Here is a 19,570-nt window from a genome sequence, read left to right as displayed (position 1 = left end):
CCACCCCGCTGCCCCAGCGTCTCCACCCGAGGACTCCAAGTCTAGCATTGCACGTGGGCAAGGATGCGCGCCCCAAAGAACCTCCCAGGTTGGCATCCTGCTTCCCCGGCGGGGAGACCGTCATCCCGCCCTGCGCTAGCCCCGTAAGGTGACCCTCAGCAGCTGCTCGGGGCGTGTGTGCGCCCGCGCCCTGCGCCGCGCCCCCGCCAGCCTCCCCCCGCCCCTCCGAGCTGCGCATGCTCCGCCCCGCGGGCGAGTTTTTATAAAAGTCCGAGTCGGGCCAGAAACTTGAATTTGTTGCCTGGTGCAGCAGGTAGCAGCGACCGTCCGAGGCGTGCGGTGCTCCGGTAGCCACCACGGCTGGCCAGCGAGTGTTGCCATGGAAGGGGCCGGTGTAACTGTAAGTCCAGGCGCGTCTCACTTCGAATAAACGTGCACACGCGCGAGCCTAGAGCGCAGCTTCTCCGTGAGTGGCAGAGGCGGCCAGAACCCGGGGGTTGCCGGGTCCCGAGGAAGGGAGTGGAGGCGATTTTTGTGAGCGTGGCTACAGGAGGAGGAAGATGGGGTGTTTTTCTTAGCGAGTAGGGGGGCAGGCTCCGAGGGGGCTGCGCGCGTCTCCCCCGGAGCCCCGCGGCGCGCGCGGGCCGCCACGATGTCTGCAGACGTCCCGTTCTTGTGTGAGCGCACACGGGCGGAGCAGGCTTGCGCTCGGTCCCGGGACTCGGACCGTCGCCTGGTCCTCCTGAAAACAGGAGTTTCTCACGTTGCGGGAATTTAGAGGCTGTAGCCGGCACGCGTGGGCACTCCGTCCTGGGTTAGCCTCGTGGAGCAGTTCTTGAAGTGGGGAATGAGGTTCCGAAGTCCACGCTGCGGGCGGAGGAGCCCCTCCGGCGGGAAAGCCGCGCGGGCCCTCCGCGCCGCCCGCCGGGGTCCGAGCCGCGGCCGCTGCCCCGCGGGGCCAGCCAGCCTCCCGAGGTCGGGGCCGCCTCCGGGACGTTCCCGAGAAAGGGGCGTGGGCTCCTGCCGCCCGCCGCGGGCCGGGCGTGCGCGGAGAGGGCGTGTGGGGACCGCACCTGGCCGGAGCCGGTCGCCCCAGGGATGCACAGGTGCAGACCGAAGGCGGTTTGACCGAGCCCCGCTGCAGTGTGTAACCGTCGGTGGTTTCCTGGGCCTTTGAAACCCCCTCGCTCGGGGAGGGTTTTGTTGTGTTGGTTTTTTTTTTTTTTTTCTTTCTCTCTCTCTCTCTCTCTTTTCGTTTCCTCCGGCGGCGCGCAATTCAAAGGCGCTCGCGCCGGAGCCGCCCAATCTGCCACCCGCACCCGGAGGGACGGTCCTGGCGCGTGGCCAGGAGGAACCTGGAACCGCTGCCGGTCGGCTGTAGGCCTGGGTGCGGTGGGCGGCGTGGCCAGTCCCTACGTGGGTGACTTGGCCCTCAGGGTGCGCGCGGTCTGGGCCCCTCCTGCTGCCCACCTCGGACCCTAGTAGCTAGCTAGCTGAGTCCGCTGCAGGGTGGGAAGCGACCGGGAGAGCGAGGAAGTGAAACTTGGGGCGAAAACCACGGGGTGCAGACCCCGTGACTTTCCCCACCCAGGACAATGTGACTCTAACGTCCCAAATACACCCAGCCATAAACATGGGGTTAGCAGGAGAGACCTACCTTCCAGAAAATCTCCCGGATGGGGTGGAACAGGGGAGTGCTGTTTGCTGTTTCTAACGCTCCCTGACCCTAAGCATCATCTCTCCTCATTACGCGCGACTTGAAATATATATAATGGTTTGTATTAGACAGACGTGAGAAAAACAAGGTTTTGTGCCTGAAGAGCGTTAAGAATCTTTGGAGGACCCCCTCCATCATGCTCTGTTTTCCTTCCCTCCTTTGCTAATCTTCATACAAAAACTTAATCCCGTCTCCTTCAACACAGATTTAGCCCCACACCGCCTGAGAGTGACTTCTTTGTGTGAATGAAGTGGGTTTGGGGATTCTCTCTCTCTCTTTCTCTGAGTTTTGTTTTGCTTTCCCTCGTGGGCGGGGCCAGGGAGTCATCCAAGACTAGGCTATGAAGTCCTTAGAATCTCAACCTTCTTTTGTTCTAAACAGAGACTCCTAATTGGTTCTACTAAAGAAGAAACCTAACAAAGTGACTAGGGAAAGAGTACAAGATTCTGTATTCTCCCTGGATCATAGCCAGCTCATTGGAGTTTCCTAGAAAAGGTTGGGTTAAAACCTGAAATGAAATAGTAGTTTTTTCAGAACTTGGGAAAGGCGTGTCCACCTTGTCAGTGACCTGCATGTCTCTGTCTTTTGCAGATATACACTCCAGACAACTATTCCGAAGAGCTAGGGTCGGGAGACTATGACTCCAGCAAGGAGCCCTGCTTCCGGGAAGAAAATGTCCACTTCAATAGGATCTTTCTGCCCACCATCTACTTCATCATCTTCTTGACTGGCATAGTGGGCAATGGATTGGTGATCCTAGTCATGGGTTACCAGAAGAAGCTGAGAAGCATGACTGACAAGTACAGGCTGCACCTGTCGGTGGCTGACCTCCTCTTCGTCATCACGCTTCCCTTCTGGGCAGTTGATGCCATGGCCGACTGGTACTTTGGGAAATTCTTATGTAAGGCTATCCACGTCATCTACACTGTCAACCTCTACAGCAGTGTCCTCATCCTGGCCTTCATCAGCCTGGACCGGTACCTTGCCATTGTCCATGCCACCAACAGTCAGAGGCCGAGGAAGCTGCTGGCTGAAAAGGCAGTCTACGTGGGTGTCTGGATCCCTGCCCTTCTCCTGACCATCCCTGACTTCATCTTTGCGGATGTCAGCGAGGCAGAGGACAGGTACATCTGCGACCGCATCTACCCTGATAACCTGTGGTTGGTGGTATTTCAGTTCCAGCACATCATGGTAGGTCTTATCCTGCCGGGCATCGTCATCTTATCTTGTTACTGCATTATCATCTCCAAGCTGTCACACTCCAAGGGCCACCAGAAGCGCAAGGCCCTCAAGACCACAGTCATCCTCATCCTGGCTTTCTTCGCCTGCTGGCTGCCGTATTATGTCGGAATCAGCATTGACTCCTTCATCCTGTTGGAGGTCATCCAGCAAGGGTGCGACTTCGAGAACGTTGTGCACAAGTGGATCTCCATCACTGAGGCCCTGGCCTTCTTCCACTGTTGCCTGAACCCCATCCTCTATGCCTTCCTTGGAGCCAAATTCAAAACCTCTGCCCAGCACGCACTCAATTCCATGAGCAGAGGCTCCAGCCTCAAGATTCTTTCCAAAGGAAAGCGGGGTGGACACTCGTCCGTCTCGACAGAGTCGGAATCCTCAAGCTTTCATTCCAGCTAACACTTACGTAAAGACATATATAATATATATACGATAAAGAACTTTTTATGTTACCCATTCTCCAGATATAAAAGACTGACCAATCTTGTACAGTTTTTTTTTGTTGTTTTTTTTTTTGTTGTTGTTGTTGGTTTTTTTGGTATTGACTTTCGGAGTTTTTGTGAGATTTGACTTAATTTATATAAATATTGGTTTTTGTGTGTTTGTTTGTATCCTGTGTGTTTTTGTGTGTTCTTGTGTCCTGTCTAGGCAGGACCTTTGGCCAAGTTCTTAGTTGCTTTGGCCAAGTTCTTAGTTGCTGTGCATCTGTGTGTAGGCCTGCAGAACTGCGGAGGAAGGAGCTGAACATTCCACGATGTGTGGTTGATCGAGGAAAGCTGGAGGTGGGCCTCAGCTGTTGCTGCATCACCTCTCTGTTCCTGAGGAGCCCACCACCCCACCACTGTGCTTCCATTGTCTGGTTAGACTGTGTGATTTTTCTGTAAAAATGGCACTTAAAACCAAAGCCTGAAATGGTGGTTTTTCTTTTCAACAATGGATTGACTTCAGCAAATGTACAGCCCTGTATTACATTGTTAATAAAAGTCAGTGATAAATTTGGCATGTTGTCATGTATCAGTAACAGCACGTTTGGAAAAGCAGAATAATGTGCACGTGTATGGCGTGCCAGAGAGCCTCCTAGATTCGTCTGTGGGCTCCTGCATGACGCCTTTGGTGGTCAAGGCAACTTCAGATGTTCCTCACGCCTTGCTTGTTTGTTGTGTGGAGACAGGGTCTCTCACTGGCCTAGAACTACGAAAGTGGGTAAGGCTGGCTGGCCAGGAAGTCCCAATTCAGCCCTCTTCCCCTCCTCAGAGCCAGGATTAAAGATGGCCGGCTTTTTACTAGCATTTTGGGGAGGCCTGCATGAGCAAGCGCCCCACACTAAGCCCGCTCCCCAGCCCGTCTTAAGTGCTGTATAATATTTACTTAAGCTCTACCTTAGCGGTAATACTCTCCACTTCTACTAGTACCTAACATTTACAGAGGAGAGAGAGGCACAGAAAGCTAAGTGCCTGGGTTTCAGGCATGGGACAAACAGCAGCCAGGATTTCAAAGCCTGTATCAAGATGCAGAGGCCCTTTCTCTTGGAACTGATGGAAGTTTAGGCATTCCCGTGAAGGACTGTCTCTCAGAAAGATGTGTGTGTAAAGCAGGCTACACAATGGTGTCTGCATTTCACTGCGGCTTCCCATCTGTCCCAGCTGGAGGGGAGTGAGGCTACGCACTGTGTATCCTCCCCTTTTACAAAGGTGGGACACGAGGCTCAGAAACTCCTGACACAACCCAGACTCACCCCTGTTAATCCATCTTACCCACCATTGCCCCCCCCACGGAACACCTGGTCAGATGTCGGCTGAGTTGTTGCTGAACACATGGCCAAAGTGAATGTTTTCTTCCTAAAATTAGCCCAAAATACCCTGCTTGCAGTATCTTCTATGCAAATCTCAGCACCTCTATCCTCACTCTTGCAACACCTAGCCTCTCCCAAAGGGCCCCACTAAAGCTGCTGGGGAGTAGCGCTGGTGGTTTTTTAGGGTTTGAAGCTCTATTGAGGCAAGCTCTCCATTGCCTGATTTTGCACAAGAATTTGGAGCCTTATGTAATAACCCAGAGCTATTCACACTAACATTGTGCAAGCCGCAAACTCTTGAGCAAATTGCGGGTCCGGTCTCCATTTGAAGATGACTTCTCATCCATAGTGCCTATGCCGCTCTCACTTTGGGACACAAACAGGGCACGGCAGGCGTGTTCCCAGACAGTAAGTGAGATATAATTAAGACAATATTTGGTCTTTTAGTAATTGTTTCTGGCACAGAAAATCCGTTTGGGAAGGAAAAATTGCAAGGCCTTATCTTTCTTAGGCAAATCACATTTGTTTAAGACAAATTATAGATCCTGTGAAGGGAAATAACTTAATTACTTAAACTAGAATCTGATTTGGCTGTACATTTTTGCGGCAGCCTATGGATCTGGGGTAATTCATGCCAGTGTTCCTATTCCACTTGAGGACACAATTAGATTTTCAGTAGGAAATTATCTTGAGGTTTCTTGCCTTCCTCTGGGGAGTCTTAATTGGATCACGCTTAGACATAGTTTTCGATGTGCCTGCTGGAAGACTTGGTCTGAAAGCTGTGGCTGTCGTGGCAGGCTTCACCCGAACCTGCTCTATAAATATTTATTCGAAGGGAGACAATAGAAGAAATCCTTGGGAGGAATTCTTTTCTCATCTTGGCTTGAACCCTCCTCACCCCGGATTCCTCTCTTTTGCCTTGGAGCCTCAACAAAAGGAACTTAGTGGAAACAAAATTCCCAGCATCACCAGTCTCCATGGATATTCCATCCTTCCTGGGAACAAAGGCAGATAGCTTCTCAAAAAAGAAAAGAAAGCGGTTTAAAAAAAAAAAAAGTCTTTGCTCCCTCCCTCCTCCAAAGGGGTGACCCCGCCCCCAGTCATTCTCTGTCCTAGCTCTGTCATGATGAACTGCTCCAAAGCCTTCCCTGTGTCCTGGTTTGTCTGGCAATGTGAGGAAACCCAGTCTGCCGGCCAGCCCTCACATGAAGTAACTGATTGTTCCTTAGATTCCTCCCTCAGTGAATGGGGCTCTTGAAGGTCAGTAATGTAGCTGCAATTGTATAATGGAAGCTAAAATATTTAAATTGTATGCATGCTGCCAATAGTGTCATGACTGTGACATCTGACTTACGAATGACATCGGGTCTCTAGCTGGGCAGGAACCTGAGTGGTTTTTATCAGGAAAACTTTTGTTTCCTGAAATGCCACTAGGTGATGTACCTCCCCAGCCTGGGGGCTTCCCAGCCCTCTTTCAGGGTTAGAATCATTCCAGGGTACTATCTGAAGAGAAAATGGGCTTTGTTGTAAAAACTGACCAAGTGTCTGTGTTTTTTCTCTCATCTGATATTCAGATACTAATTAAGGGCCCCACAAACAATTGGACATTACTGTTCAATGTGATGCTCATTTAGGAGAACCAAAGACCCGGAGACAAAATTCAAATTGCCATAGAAAACCCAGCATCCCTGCAATGCTTAGAAATGTGCTCTTATACCCTAGTATCATAAGGATGCATGCAACTATCATGGAGGAGCTCTTTCGTTAGTCCGTGCTAAAGAGATCTCAAGGAAGCCAGAACAACATTACTAAGAGCACAGCCTAAGAAAGGTAGTAGGGTTCTGGGGCCAAAAGAGAAGGAAAGGGATTCTTCAAAGGCAGTGGTCTCTGTGGCTGCCTTATCTCCCTCCAGGTAATGTTCCAGTAGGTTGTGGAAACATTCTGGGTGATCCTACTGAGGGCAGCAGGAGACCACAGGTGCTGCTTCCATACATATGCCTTGGCTCTTCTCTGTGTGTGTCTCTCTCACACACGCTAAAATAAATAAATAGATAAAATTATTTATATAAAAGCAAATTATACTGGTTGTATAAGTCCTTATTTTCACAAGCACTATAACCTTAAGAAGGGATCCTTTTTGTGTGTAAGTATGTGTGTATGTGTGTTTGTGTGTGAGTGTTCATGTGTGACTGTGCACGTGTCCATGTGCGTGCATGTGTAGGACAGAAGACAACCATGGCTATCAGTCTTCAGACGCCATCTACATTTTTTGTTATTTATTTTGAGACAGGATCTCTCCTAGGCCTGAACACACCAAGTAGGGCAGAATGGCTGCCCATCTGGCCTCGTGGATGGGCCTGTCTCCTCCTCCCCTGTAAGCAATTTACTTATTTCTGGAGTTATCTCCCTTAAAAAGGGTTTCTGCAGTTGGACTGTCACTGATATTCTGGGTCAGCCAGTTCTCTGAGGTGGCTGGTTTTGTGAGCAGTAAGGACAGGAAGCAGCACCTGTGGTCTCCTGCTGCCTTCAATAGGATCACCCAGAATGTTTAAAGGATTTGATTCTCTCCTACCACCATGTGAGTTCCCGGGATCAAACTCGGGTTGTCTGCTTGGCTGCAAGTGATTTTATCCATTCAGCATCTTGCCAGCCCCAAACCAAAATAATTCCATGAACTAACAAGAACCCATGAAGACCTTGATAGCTCTGTTTGAATGCTTTGCCCTACCAAAATTCAGGAGTTGAAATCTCACCACCTTAAGGGGCTGGTCTTGAAGTAAGATGTCTGGGAAGAGCTGGGTATAAAGGACAGGGTTCCTCATTAGGATCAGTACCCTGGAAACCTAGCCAGCCCCTTAGACCACCTGCTGACTCAGCTCAAAACCATTATCTGTGAACCTCAAAGCAAGCCCTCACCAGATCCTGAATCTGTTAGTGTCTTCATCTCCTCTTTCCTAGCATCCAGAGAAATAAATGTCCGTTGTTTCTAAGGAGCCCAACCTAGTGTGCGTTGTTACAGCAACTCAGCAGATGGAGAGCTTCCAATGGGACGCCAGCATCTTCTGCTAGCCTTGTCTGCTAGAAAGCGCACTGCGACCCTTCCCAGCCTCTCAACGCACACAGTCCCCTCACACACAAGCTCATCTTTCCAGTCTGTCTTCCTCTCTCCTCAGATACTCTTCATATCCAGGGCAAGGGACTCCGCCGCCACTTCTCAGCTCTTGGTGGACGAATGCAGTCCATGAAAGGATGACGTATGCAGGACAATAAGTGGTGAAGGTGACCTCTGATTCCTTTCTAGTATGGACTTCTCCCTTTACAACTCTGTTTTTCTTCTTTTATTAAGACAAACAGGGAACCAGCCCATTCTTCCACCGGCTGCCATTGATTCAGATTCACTTAAACCGATTCTGTTAAGTCTGGCAATTAAAATCCTGTAAACTTCCTGGTGGTGGGAGTGGGGAACCAGGAGGGGGGAAGCACTTTAACTGAAAATGCCTGCTAGCTGCAGACCAAGTTGAGGGATCAACTCTGTGAAGAAGCCACATAAGGGGAAAGAAGTTTTCAAAACCAAACAAAGGTGCTGAAGCAAACTCTGCCAGGTGTGCAGTGTTTACCTGGCAGAGCCGGCACGATTATTTCGATTTGCATACTGCAGTTCAGCTAACCAGAACCCAACTCATCAACACTCTTCATTAAGGAAAATAACTTCCTCATATGGGACCTGTCGGAGAGAAAGTCATCCGTGCCAAGAGCCACTGAATCCCAGGCGTGCGCTTACTCAGCATACAAGAGCCAGTTAGATATCATTATCTCTGTTTTCAGGAGAGGACGGAGCAAAAGAAGTTAAACTACAAGTGAAAGGCCTTGTCTTCCCACTCTGTCCAGTAAAGATGGCCCTGAAATTGAATGTCTGTGTTCTGTGGCAGAGTCTCAAGTTCTCACAATATTCAGTGTGTGTGTGTGTGTGTGTGTGTGTGTGTGTGTGTGTGTGTGTGTTCGTCCTTTCTGTCTGTCTGTGTCTGTGTCTGTCTCTGTTTCTCTCTCTCTTTTTTTTTCTCTCTCTCACATATACTTATGTTTTGGAAGAGCAGCCAGTGCTCTTGAGCCATCTCTCCAGCTTCTAGTTTTGCATTTTGAAGCAAAAAGACAAATACTTAGATTTTGAATTTTTTTAACTTTAGACTTTCACTATTACTTCTTGTAATGCAATTTTTGAAGTTACGCTGGTGCAGCTGTGTCTGGCATGTGTGGATGCTCAATGATGCATTAGCCAATGAGAGTGATCACAACAGACTCCTACTTGTGAGAGCACATGGTTCTCCCAGCACTGTGCTCAGTGCTCGCTTGTGTGGTCCGATTTCTTTCCATCGGCCATCTTCCTAATCCCTCACTCGCTGATCAGTCCATGGAACAACACTCTCAATGAGACAAATGGGAAAGCTGCTGCCCGTGGAAAAGGCACCCTTCCGCTGTCTGGCCATGCCGGAACATTCTTTTACAGATTCTCAGACTGTGCTACTGTCAGCATTTTAAGGAATGAAGTTTCCATCCAGATGTGATGGTTTATAGTGATTGTCAGCTTGACAAAATCTAGACTATCTTGAAGACAAACATCTAGACGAGGCCCAGTGACATGGGGAGATACTCCTTGAGTGTGGGCATCCTTGAATGAGCCCATGGCTGGGCTCCTGGACTTCCCACAAAGGAGGAAGAGAGCTGAGCCCCAGCATTCATCTTTCTCTGCTTCCCGCTGTAAATGCGACAGCAGCCTCGAGCTCCACGCCTTTCTCTCCATGACTGACTGCGCCCTCAAACTGTGAGCCAAAATAATCCTTCCTTCCTTCCTTCCTTCGGCTACTCTGTCAGGTCCTTTTGTCACAGTAATGAAGTAAGGAATGAAAACAGCGGCCTTTCCGCTTTCCTACGGCAGCCCACCCTCTGTATCCTCTGTATCCTCGCTGCTAGACCATGGGCACCATGGAGATAGTCTTCCGTGTCTTTGAGGCCCTTATCTATCGGCTCATGCAACTGCACATGTTAAATATTCAAACAGGCTGAGGAGATGCCTGTTGGGTAACGGTGATTACTGCCAAGGCCGGGGCTCTGAGAGCAATTCCAGGATGGACTCAATGAAAGGAGATTACCAACTCTTGCATGCTGTCCTCTGACCTCCACACATGAGTTACAGCACACACATATACACACAGCATACATACGCGTGCACACAAGCACAAATGAATAAACAAATGTAATAATAAATTAAGTATTCAGAGGGGAAAATGCATGAGCATGTACTGATTTTTTCTTGCGTATTCCCCAAATAATACAGCATAACAATCATCTACATAGTATTTCTATTATATGATATATTATAAGGAACCCAAAGATAATTTACAGTGGAAAGGAAGATGAATGTGAGCTAAAATCAAGGAAGTACTATATCAAGTTATATATGAGACTGGAACATCCAAAGATTAGGATATTCACCGAGGGTCCTGAAGCCAAACCGCTGTTGATACCAGGCAAGACTAGGCTTGACGCCTCTAGTCTTCCACTTATCCCTACTACAAGGGACGGGGTGGTGGACTCAGGCCATCTCACTAAGTGGCTGAGACAACCTGATCCCAACCCCATTCCCTTTCTCTTTAGCGTGGGGAGGCTAGTCAGGCCTCGGAGATAAGAGCAGGAACTGTGCCAGATTCCAGGCTATGGGAACATGCCCCGGTGGCAGTTTTTCAGCCTTCTGTCCACAGGAGGCAACTTGTTGGGCCCCAGGGACTGAAGAAGGAAATGGAGACCGTCCCTTTGGGCCACAGCCCACTTCCTGTAGGCTCTATCAGTCAGAGTGAGCTTTTCCATCTTACATTCTTCACATATGAAGTCTGGGGCCTGCGAGCTCATGCGAACAAAGGCTTTGGGAAAGGGAAAAGCAGCCACTGCACACAACACCGTGATTCGTTTTCCTTTTTTTGAAATGAAGCTTTCTTCTCAACGAATTCCGTGCCCTAAGAAGTAAGACTTTTATGACCTGACGTCGTTAATTAATGTAAGCAGCTTTCGTAAGGCTGTTCCAGGGTTGGCTAACCTCTGAAACCGGGACAAGAAAGCATCTCTGATGACACGTCAGTACTTGAGTGTGGCCCTGTTCCTACAAAACCTCATTTACAGCAGCCAAAACTTGAGCTTCATAGAATTTTCTTGTCATAAAATATGTTTTCTTTTTCCTTTCTTTGCCTTTAAAAACTGAAAACCATAAGCACCGTGGCAGGGGATCTGACTTAGTGGGTGAAAAGCTCACGACACAGACGTGAGGGCCCAGATCTGGGTCTCCAGCTGCTGTGACACGTGTCTAGAATCCCAGCGCCAGGAGGGGGACACAGGAGGGCCCCTTGGGCTTGCTAGTGGGCCAGTCTAGTTAGCTGGTAAGCCCCAAGCTCAGTGAGAGACCCTAGAGAGATGAGAAACAGTAGAGGAAGACACTCAGGGTCAACTTCTGACCTCCAAACACACAGGCAGTGAGCCCCCACACAGACTCCTTGACTGATGTTTGGTTGATATTTTTAAATATAAAAACCATCCCTTGACCCAAGGCCATAAGAAGCAGGCTCCAGGTCAGATCTGGTCTACCCACGATCATCCTTTGAGTCCTGGTTTAGAGCATGCTTTAAAAAGGCAACAGAAATTCAATACATTTAGACAAAGAAATACAACCACAAATGTAGGTGAGTTTACTCTTTAAGCTTAAGGCACTCAAGACCCCAGGAAAATAATGACCTTCCATTTATGCAGCACTTTGGTTTAGGAGATGAAACAGTTGGTAAAGTAGTTGCCATGTCAGGACTTGAGTTAGGGTCCCCAGAACCCAATATATATGCTGGATGGTAGGCCAGCCTAGCCTACTTGGTGAGTTCCAGGCCAGGGGCAGACTCTGTCAGATCCTGAGGAATGACAGCTGGGCTTGATGTCTGGCCTACACACACACACACACACACACACACACACACACACACACACAGGAACACATACTTATGTACACGTACTTGCACACACACATACACACTTTCCCATTCCAAAACACTTCCATAGAGAAACCCTCAAGGTGGGTCTGTGAGTCGTTTGCCAGGGTGATCTGCATTAAGACAGTCGGCTTTTTATCCACCTCTCTGCACTTCATTTCTCCCATTTCCCAACACTCGGGTGAAAGTCTCCTGTGCTTCCTAATAAAAATCCATCAAGGCACACACGGCCTACCATCCCCAGATTACTCCACAAGCTCGGCTCCTCCACGGTGATAATCACCAGTCACAACTTTTGGCAGGGACTCCCCAGACGGTCAACAAGAAGACAAAAGGAACAGCTATAGTCCCTGGCGATGAATAGCCTTTCCCAGCCACAAGCTGAGCCACAAAAACCCAGGAAAAAGCAATGGTGCAGACAGAATTTTTGGACCCGACCCCAGTTTGGGAAGAGGGAAGAAAATAATTTTATTTCCTTTTAGCGTTCAGTGCCTTGTGGAAATGTCAGAATTAATCTCTGAAGGACCGCCACGATGTATGACTTGCTGGAAGTGTCTCCAGGCAAGTTTTATTACCTTCTACATTCTTCCCAAGGTGAGAGAGGGGCCCAACTGCTATCTCAGAGAAGACAGGAGAAGAGGCTGAAGATGATGGACTTCTCTCTCTCCTCTCTCTCTCCTCTCTCCTGCATCGCTGGGTTAGGTCTATCGCAAAGGGAAAATGTAAGCGTGGTGACCACAGCCCAGAGCAAAGGACGGCTAGCTGCCTGGGCTGCTCGTCTGAGCCAATTTATCACTAGTGAAGAGGGAAAGGGAAGAGACAGACGTGGATGCTGTAAGCCAGGAAAGGGGACGAGGAGATGGTCAGTCAGCAAAGTGCCTGCAAGCGTGAGGACCCCAGTTCTGATCCCAGCACCCACGTAAAAGCCAGGTATGGCAGCACGTGTCTACAACCCCGGTACCCGTAAGGCGATGGTCACTCGGTCCCTGAAGCTCATTGACCAGCTTGCCCAGTCAAATCAGCAAGCTCTAGGTTCAATGAGAGACCCTGTCTCAAAAAATAAGCTAAACAGCAATTAAGAAAGACACACACACACACACACACACACACACACACACACACACACAAAGATATAGAGGAAAAAAAAGTCACAAAAAAGGAAATAAAGTCAATAAACAAAAACAGGAAGAAATGTTCAACCTCAGTAGCAACCAAATTAATAAAATTCAAAAACACAACCCTGCTGCTTCTCATGTATCAAACTTGTAAACATTTTCAAAGAAACAATGGCCATGATGCCAGGGTCCAGTGTCCCACACACCAGTGAGTGCAACTGGCCAAAAAGGCTAGCACTGGTCAGTCCCTGACAAAGCCAGAGGCAAGTGCCCTGCACGCCTCCGTATTTGTCCCTCTGACCCCAAGAGACCATGGCTGGACATCTGGAAAGAAATTTCAAATATCTAACAGGAAAACCAGGGTTAAGAGGGGATGAAGAGGTGGCTCTGTAGTGAAGAGCTCTTGCTGCGCTTTCAGAGGACCAAGCTCAGTTCCTAGCACCTACGCTGGGCCTCTCACAACTGCCTGTAACCCTGGCTCCAGGAAAGCTGATGTTGTCTGACCTCCACAGGCAACTGCATTCAGGGGCACATATGCACTACACAGACACAGACAAACACGTACACCTCAATAAAAATAAAAGTAAATTCATAAAATTAGAATTAAGGAAACTGTGGTGAGTTCACAAAATAAAATATTAGCTAGCTGCTGCTTTATTTTGTTATTACATTCATTTGTTTATTTATATATTTATTTATTGTGTGTGTGTGTGTGTGTGTGTGTGTGTGCACAAGGCACTGGGTGAGGCTAGAGGTTGGAGAACCATCTGTAGGGGTCAGTTCTCTCCTTCTGTCATTTAACCAGCTTCTTAAATGATGTTTATAAAAACCACCTGAAAGTGTTTACTGTTCTGAAATTTTAAAAAAAAAAAAAAGAGTAAGTTACAAGATAGTACGTGAGATCTAATTATAAATATTTTTCAGCTGGGCATTGTGGCACACGCCTTTCATCCTAGCACTCAGGAGACAGAGGCAGGTGTATTCTCTAAGTTTGAGGCCAGCCTGATCTACAAAGCAAGTTCTAGGACAGCCAGGGCTCTGTTACACAAAGAAACCTTGTCAAGCTTTTTCTTTTTAAGTTAGAACCTTTATTTCTTTTTGAGACTGACTCTCCTGTAACCCATACCAACCATGAACTACTTACTAGCTAAGTGAGTGTACTGGGTAGTTCTGGGTCAACTTAACACAAACTATAGTTAGCCTAAAGGAGGAGGGAACCTCAATGGAAAAGAAAAAAGGAAAAAGAAAAACAAAAAAACCCCACCTTCATGAGACTGGGCTATATGCAAGCCTCTTGTAAGGCCTTTTCTTAATTAGTGATTAATGGGGGCTGGGGGCCTTGGGGTCTATAAGAAAGCAGGCTGAGCAAGCCATGAGGAGCAAGCCCCGCCATGGCCTCTGCATCAGCTCCTGCCTCCAGGTTCCTGCCTGCCTTCTGATGATGAGCTGTAATGTGGCAGTATAAAGCACAAGAAACCCTTTTCTCCTCAAGTTGCTTTTGGTCATGGTGCTTTGTCAGAGCAATAGAAACCCTAGTAAGACACTAAGGGTGACTTTGAACTTCTGATCTTCCTGCTTCTGTATCCCAAGTGTTGGGATTACAGGTATGCACCACCACATCTGGTTTCTGAGTTTGGAGGGATGAAGGCCAGGGCTTTGTGCACGCAAGGCAAGCACTCTACCACTGAGCTGGAGAAATTAAGTGTAGCTTTTATAGTTGTTTGAGTTACAGATTTGAAGTTATTCATTTTAAAATTTTTCTCTACATTTCCAAACTTAGTAGAATAAAACACAAAAAGATAAGCAGCTTATTTTAACAGGTTTGGGCTGGGGAGGAAAGATGTTTAGAAGACCCAAGTTGCTTTCTAGTCTACAGGTTCTCCAAGGTGAGAGCTACTTTATTTCCTTTGTTCGTGCTTTTTATTTTCATGATTGTGTGTGTGTGTGTGTAGTACATTTTGTGCACATATGTGATGGGTGTGCAGGCTGCATGTGAGTGTGAGCATGGTATGGAGGCCAGGCGTTAATGTTGAAGGCCTCCCTCTATCCATTTCTACCTTCTCTTCTGACAGTCTCCCCTGGATCCAGAGCTCACTCACTGACTAGACTCCAGAAATTCTAACTCCACCACCCAGCACGGAGATTATAGAGGTACCAGGGATCCAAACTCAGGAGCTCAAGTTTGCATAAGAACTTTCCAGACCGTGCCACCCCCACAATCCCTCTGCTTTTCATAAGGTTAAGGCCCAGGAAGATGCTAGCTAAATGATTGTCAAGCTGAAGTAGACGTTTGTAGGATACTTGAAGAAAAAAATCAGACCTGCACATCACCCTCAAGGCATTTAGAACCTAGTGACAGAACCACCACCTGCAGAAAGAGCACCGTTGCAGCCCTAGATGTTAGGACAAGAACTGAGAGAATCCCAAAACTACAAGAGAATAAAGCTCTATGTGACCGTAGCTACAGGCCACGCAGTGCCCATAACTGCTCTAAACTGACACCTCGGCATGGCACCAGGTTTATGAGAAAAGCCCAGTGAAGCTGTTGCAGAGGCAATGCAGATCTGAGGCCTCTTAAAGGCCTTCTACATAGAGATCAGGACCTCCCAAAGCTATCAGGAAGTAAACATGCTATAGCAACCCTAAAGGAACTCTGAAAGAGCTAGGCGTTCACCGGGAACAGCAATTGTCCGGGGCCCAAAGCTGAGACAGTGTGTGTGTAAGTGGTCAGCCCTAAATATTCCATGTTTGTATTGTATTGGAAAGGAAATGTCCTGTGGGGGAAGAACTTCCTTTATTTGAATACTTCCTCCCAACTACAGCAGCATGCAACAATGGTGGTTTGGCAGGCCACACAATACAGGCCCTGAGGTAGGAAGCCTCAGCCAAGAAAGGCCAATGTTCACCCTTAGACGGAAGATATTGCAACATTGAGAATCACAGAGAAAACAAAGATGAGAGAGGAAAACTCCTAGGTGAAGACTAAATGAGTATATTAACAAATAATATATTTATTAATTTTAAGAATCATTCTGGGAAAGCAGATGACCTGACTGTAAATACAAAGTCCCCTTTAAAAAATAAGTATATGGGCTAGAGAGACATCTCAGTCAGCAAATTGTTGGTGGTGCAAGTATGATGACCAGAGTTCAGTTCTCGGAACCTGCATTTAAAAAGCTGGGTGTGGTGGAGTGCATCTGTAAACCCAGCCCTGGGGGGGGAGGCGGGGGGTTACCTCTGCTCTCTGGTTTCAGGCCAACAAGAGACCTGGTCTGAAAAAACAAGGTGGACGCTGCCCAAGGAATGCTAGGAAGGTCATCCTCTGACCCGACACGCACATGCTTTCACGTGCACACAAACACGCGAGTGTTCTACTGGTGAGGAATTGAGTGGTTTGATTCAGATCTGGAGGCCCTGGGACACTGACTTCTACACTGCTGTTTTAGATATATGGTCTTCTACACCCTGAGACTCATTTCCTTGTTATGATGGATGAGCTTTATTAATGCAGCACTGCCAAAGCAAGAATTACTAGGAACTTCCGGTCTAATCCTTCTCATCTGTTTCTTAGGAGACTTGACTTTTCAGCTACAAACTGGATAGCTGAAGAAGCTGCATTCCGTTTCTTATTTAGTATCGTTCTATTCTTCATACTGTATTTTAGTCCTATTTCCATTAGTATTTAACAGTATTTACAAATGCAACTTAGAGTTCTTATTTGAGCTTTTAATTTACTTTATCTCGTGTGTGTGTGTGTGTGTGTGTGTGTGTGTGTGTGTGTGTGTCATGGTATGCACGTATATATGCATGCATATTTTCGATGCATGAACACATGTTGAGGTGTGTACACGCGTGTGCATGCACGTGTAAGGACTTGAGGTGATGCCAGGCATCGTCCTCCATGACTCTTCCGCCTTGTTCATAGAGGCGGGGTCTCCCCCAAACCCAGAGCTGGCCTATATGAGTCTTGCGATGCAGCCTGCTCTTGCAGTGCCCCTGTGTCTGTCTTCTGAGTCTGGAGGCTGCCATGGCCACCAGCCCTGAGGTGGGTTCTGTGGCTCTGAACTCTGGTCCTCAGGCTTGGGTGGCAAGAGCTTAAACCACTGCGCCATCTCTGCAGCCTTAGCAGCACTTTTTCTGGGTGCTGTTGCAGATGGAATTGTGTAGCCATTCCATATTCATTCTTTTGGAAAGAGTGTCTTGAGGTCTTCAAGACAAATGGACTCATAGCAGTTTTTTCTTGATAGGCTATCTTAACAACATCCAGCAGACGCGCTACGGCTCACCTTGCACTCCCTGATCTCTACTTTAAGGATAGGGCTGTAGAGTTAAGTGGTTAAGAGCACTGGCTGCTTTCCCAGATGACCCAGGTTTGATTCCCAGAACCCACGTGGCAGCTCACAACTGTAACGCCAGTTCCAGATAATCAGGCACACATGTGGTATGCAGAAAAAACATCCATACACCAAAAAGATTTAAAGAATAACATCAAGTGCTTAAGCAGGATGAAGAACACAATGGGTTGTGATTTAAAAGAACAACTCTTTCTGTAACGTAAAGAAGAACTTAGAAGGTGCCTAAGTACATGTGGAAAGATTTACAAGCAAGAGAGTATGGCATCTGTAAAAGATGAAAAGGGTCCCCACAAGTCAACATTTCTGCTTGTTTATTTGCCCATTCATTTGTTTTGTTGTTGTTGTTGTATTTTGTTTTGTTTTTCAAGACAGGGTTTCACTGTGTAGCCTTAGCTGTCCTAGACTCATTTTGTAGACCAGGCTGGCCTTGAACTCCTAGCTATCTGTCTCTGCCTCCCAAATGCTGGGATTAAAGGCATGCACCACCATGCCCAGCCTCATTTGTTTTTTATAGATAGAGTCTCATGTGGCTGTGGCTGGCCTGGAACTCTGTATGTAGTCAGGGATGACTTTGAACTTCTGACCCTCTAGCCTCTAGCACCCAAGTACTGGGGACATGGTTTATTGGGTGATGGAGATGGAGATGTTATGTGCTAGGCAAGCATCTATCAAATGGTGCCACATCCTAATGCCCTCAACATTTCTTCCACAATGCCTGTTTCAAATAGGCACTCTGGGAGAAACACTGAAACAAAGGAGACAGTTCCTTGTTATTGAAATGAAAAGGTTAAAAAATAATGTCAATGTGGTGGTCCATGCTGGTAATCCCAGCTCTTGGTAGGTAGATGCAGGAACATCACAGACCAAGGTTATCTTCAGCTACACAGTGGGTTCAAAGTCAGCTTGGATACATGAGACTCTGTCTCAAAAAATTAACTAAAAAATTTAAATGTCACACAGGCTACAAAACAGACACATAAAAGAACTTGATTTCTCCAGATTAACTTGAAGTTTTCTTTCTTCCTGCCACTCAGACCCAGTATATCCAAACAGATCCAAACACCTTCTCCCATCCGCCACACAGTCCTACACTTTCTGTGTGAGACCAGGAAGTCCTTGATGGCAATTCTTTGATTTCATCCATGCTGTCCCCCAACCCCAACTGACTGAGCCAGGCAGAAAGAGCCTGCATCCAGACGACCTAGCTCCTTTAACCACATCCCATGTCACTGTCCACAGGGACCAGGCCCACACCCAGGGCTCTGTCCAGGGGACCTGTGGTGGTAGGAACAGACGCTTGAAGTGTATTTCCTCACTGTGTTTCATAAGCTCTGACCTTCTCGGTTGTGTAAGTTTCCTCCTGTACTGCTCAGATTTTCTTTCCCCAGATTCTCAAATTCCCACAGGCCATGCAGCATGTGGGTATGCTTGTTCTGCTCGGACCCCCTACGTGTGTGTGTGTGTGTGTGTGTGTGTGTGTGTGTGTGTGTGTGTGTGCGTGTGTGTCTGTCTGAATGTGCAGGTGTGGCCACAACTCAGCACTGTGCGCACTGTGGAAGCCAGGACAGGACTGGACTGCTATGTATTGTCCTCCATTGCACTTCACCTTATTGTCTCAAAACAGGGTTTCTCACTGAATCCTTCTAACTAGGCTGGTGGTCACCAGGCTCTGGGGAACTGTCTGTCTCTACCCACAATGTTGGGGTTACAGGCATGGGCACCCATGCCCAGCCTTTTAGGAAGTGCTGAGAATTTGAACTCAAATCTTCATGTTTGCAAAAGCAAGTGTTCTTTGCCTTCTGAATTAACCCCCAGATCCATTGTCTTGGCTACAGTTTTCTAATCAGGAAATTGGAATTTTTAAAAACCTGGTAGGAGCACTGTTCTCCAAATAAAGTCTTATGTGGGACAAGGTGGGCTGGGGACGCAGTTCCATCGGTTGAGTGTTTGACTAGCACACACAAAGCTCTGCGTTCAAGCCCCAGTATGGCCTATGTCATGCATGGGGCACACAACTGCAATCCAACAGTGGAGAAGTGGCGGCAGTAAGACATCCAAGGCCATCTCTACCCCAGAGCAAGTTATTGGGCTATAGGAGACCTTGTCTCACACACAGAGAGAGTTACTAGTGTCTTCTGGACATGCTAGGACCGTTGCACTCATGAACTCACAGCAGCTATGACTGTCTGCACAGACCTAAACATGATGGAGCCGCTTAACAGTACAGCATGGAATAGGAAGGGACTCACGAGCTCCCCCATAGCTGAGGAGCTATTGACAACTGATGGCTTCTAGTGGACAAAGAGTTTTCTTTAATGCACTGTGGTTGGTCAACT

At 47.7% G+C, this 19,570-nt stretch overlaps 1 protein-coding gene across 1 annotated transcript; it reads left to right on the top strand.

Moving 5' to 3' along the window:
• Positions 1–317: 317 nt before the first annotated feature.
• On the top strand, positions 318–3,951 carry Cxcr4 (C-X-C motif chemokine receptor 4). The gene is made up of 2 exons (XM_055604767.1): positions 318–400; positions 2,309–3,951. Exons 1-2 carry the CDS (start codon positions 380–382, stop codon positions 3,350–3,352), a joined length of 1,065 nt encoding a protein of 354 aa, XP_055460742.1. The 5' UTR covers positions 318–379; the 3' UTR covers positions 3,353–3,951.
• The last annotated feature ends 15,619 nt before the right edge of the window (positions 3,952–19,570 follow it).

Source organism: Psammomys obesus, unplaced genomic scaffold, assembly GCF_907164565.1.
Source record: "Psammomys obesus unplaced genomic scaffold, mPsaObe1.curated_primary_1811, whole genome shotgun sequence".
Taxonomy (NCBI): Eukaryota; Metazoa; Chordata; class Mammalia; order Rodentia; family Muridae; genus Psammomys; species Psammomys obesus.
Note: the sequence above shows the minus strand (reverse complement) of the source record. Positions and strands in the feature narration are given on the sequence as shown.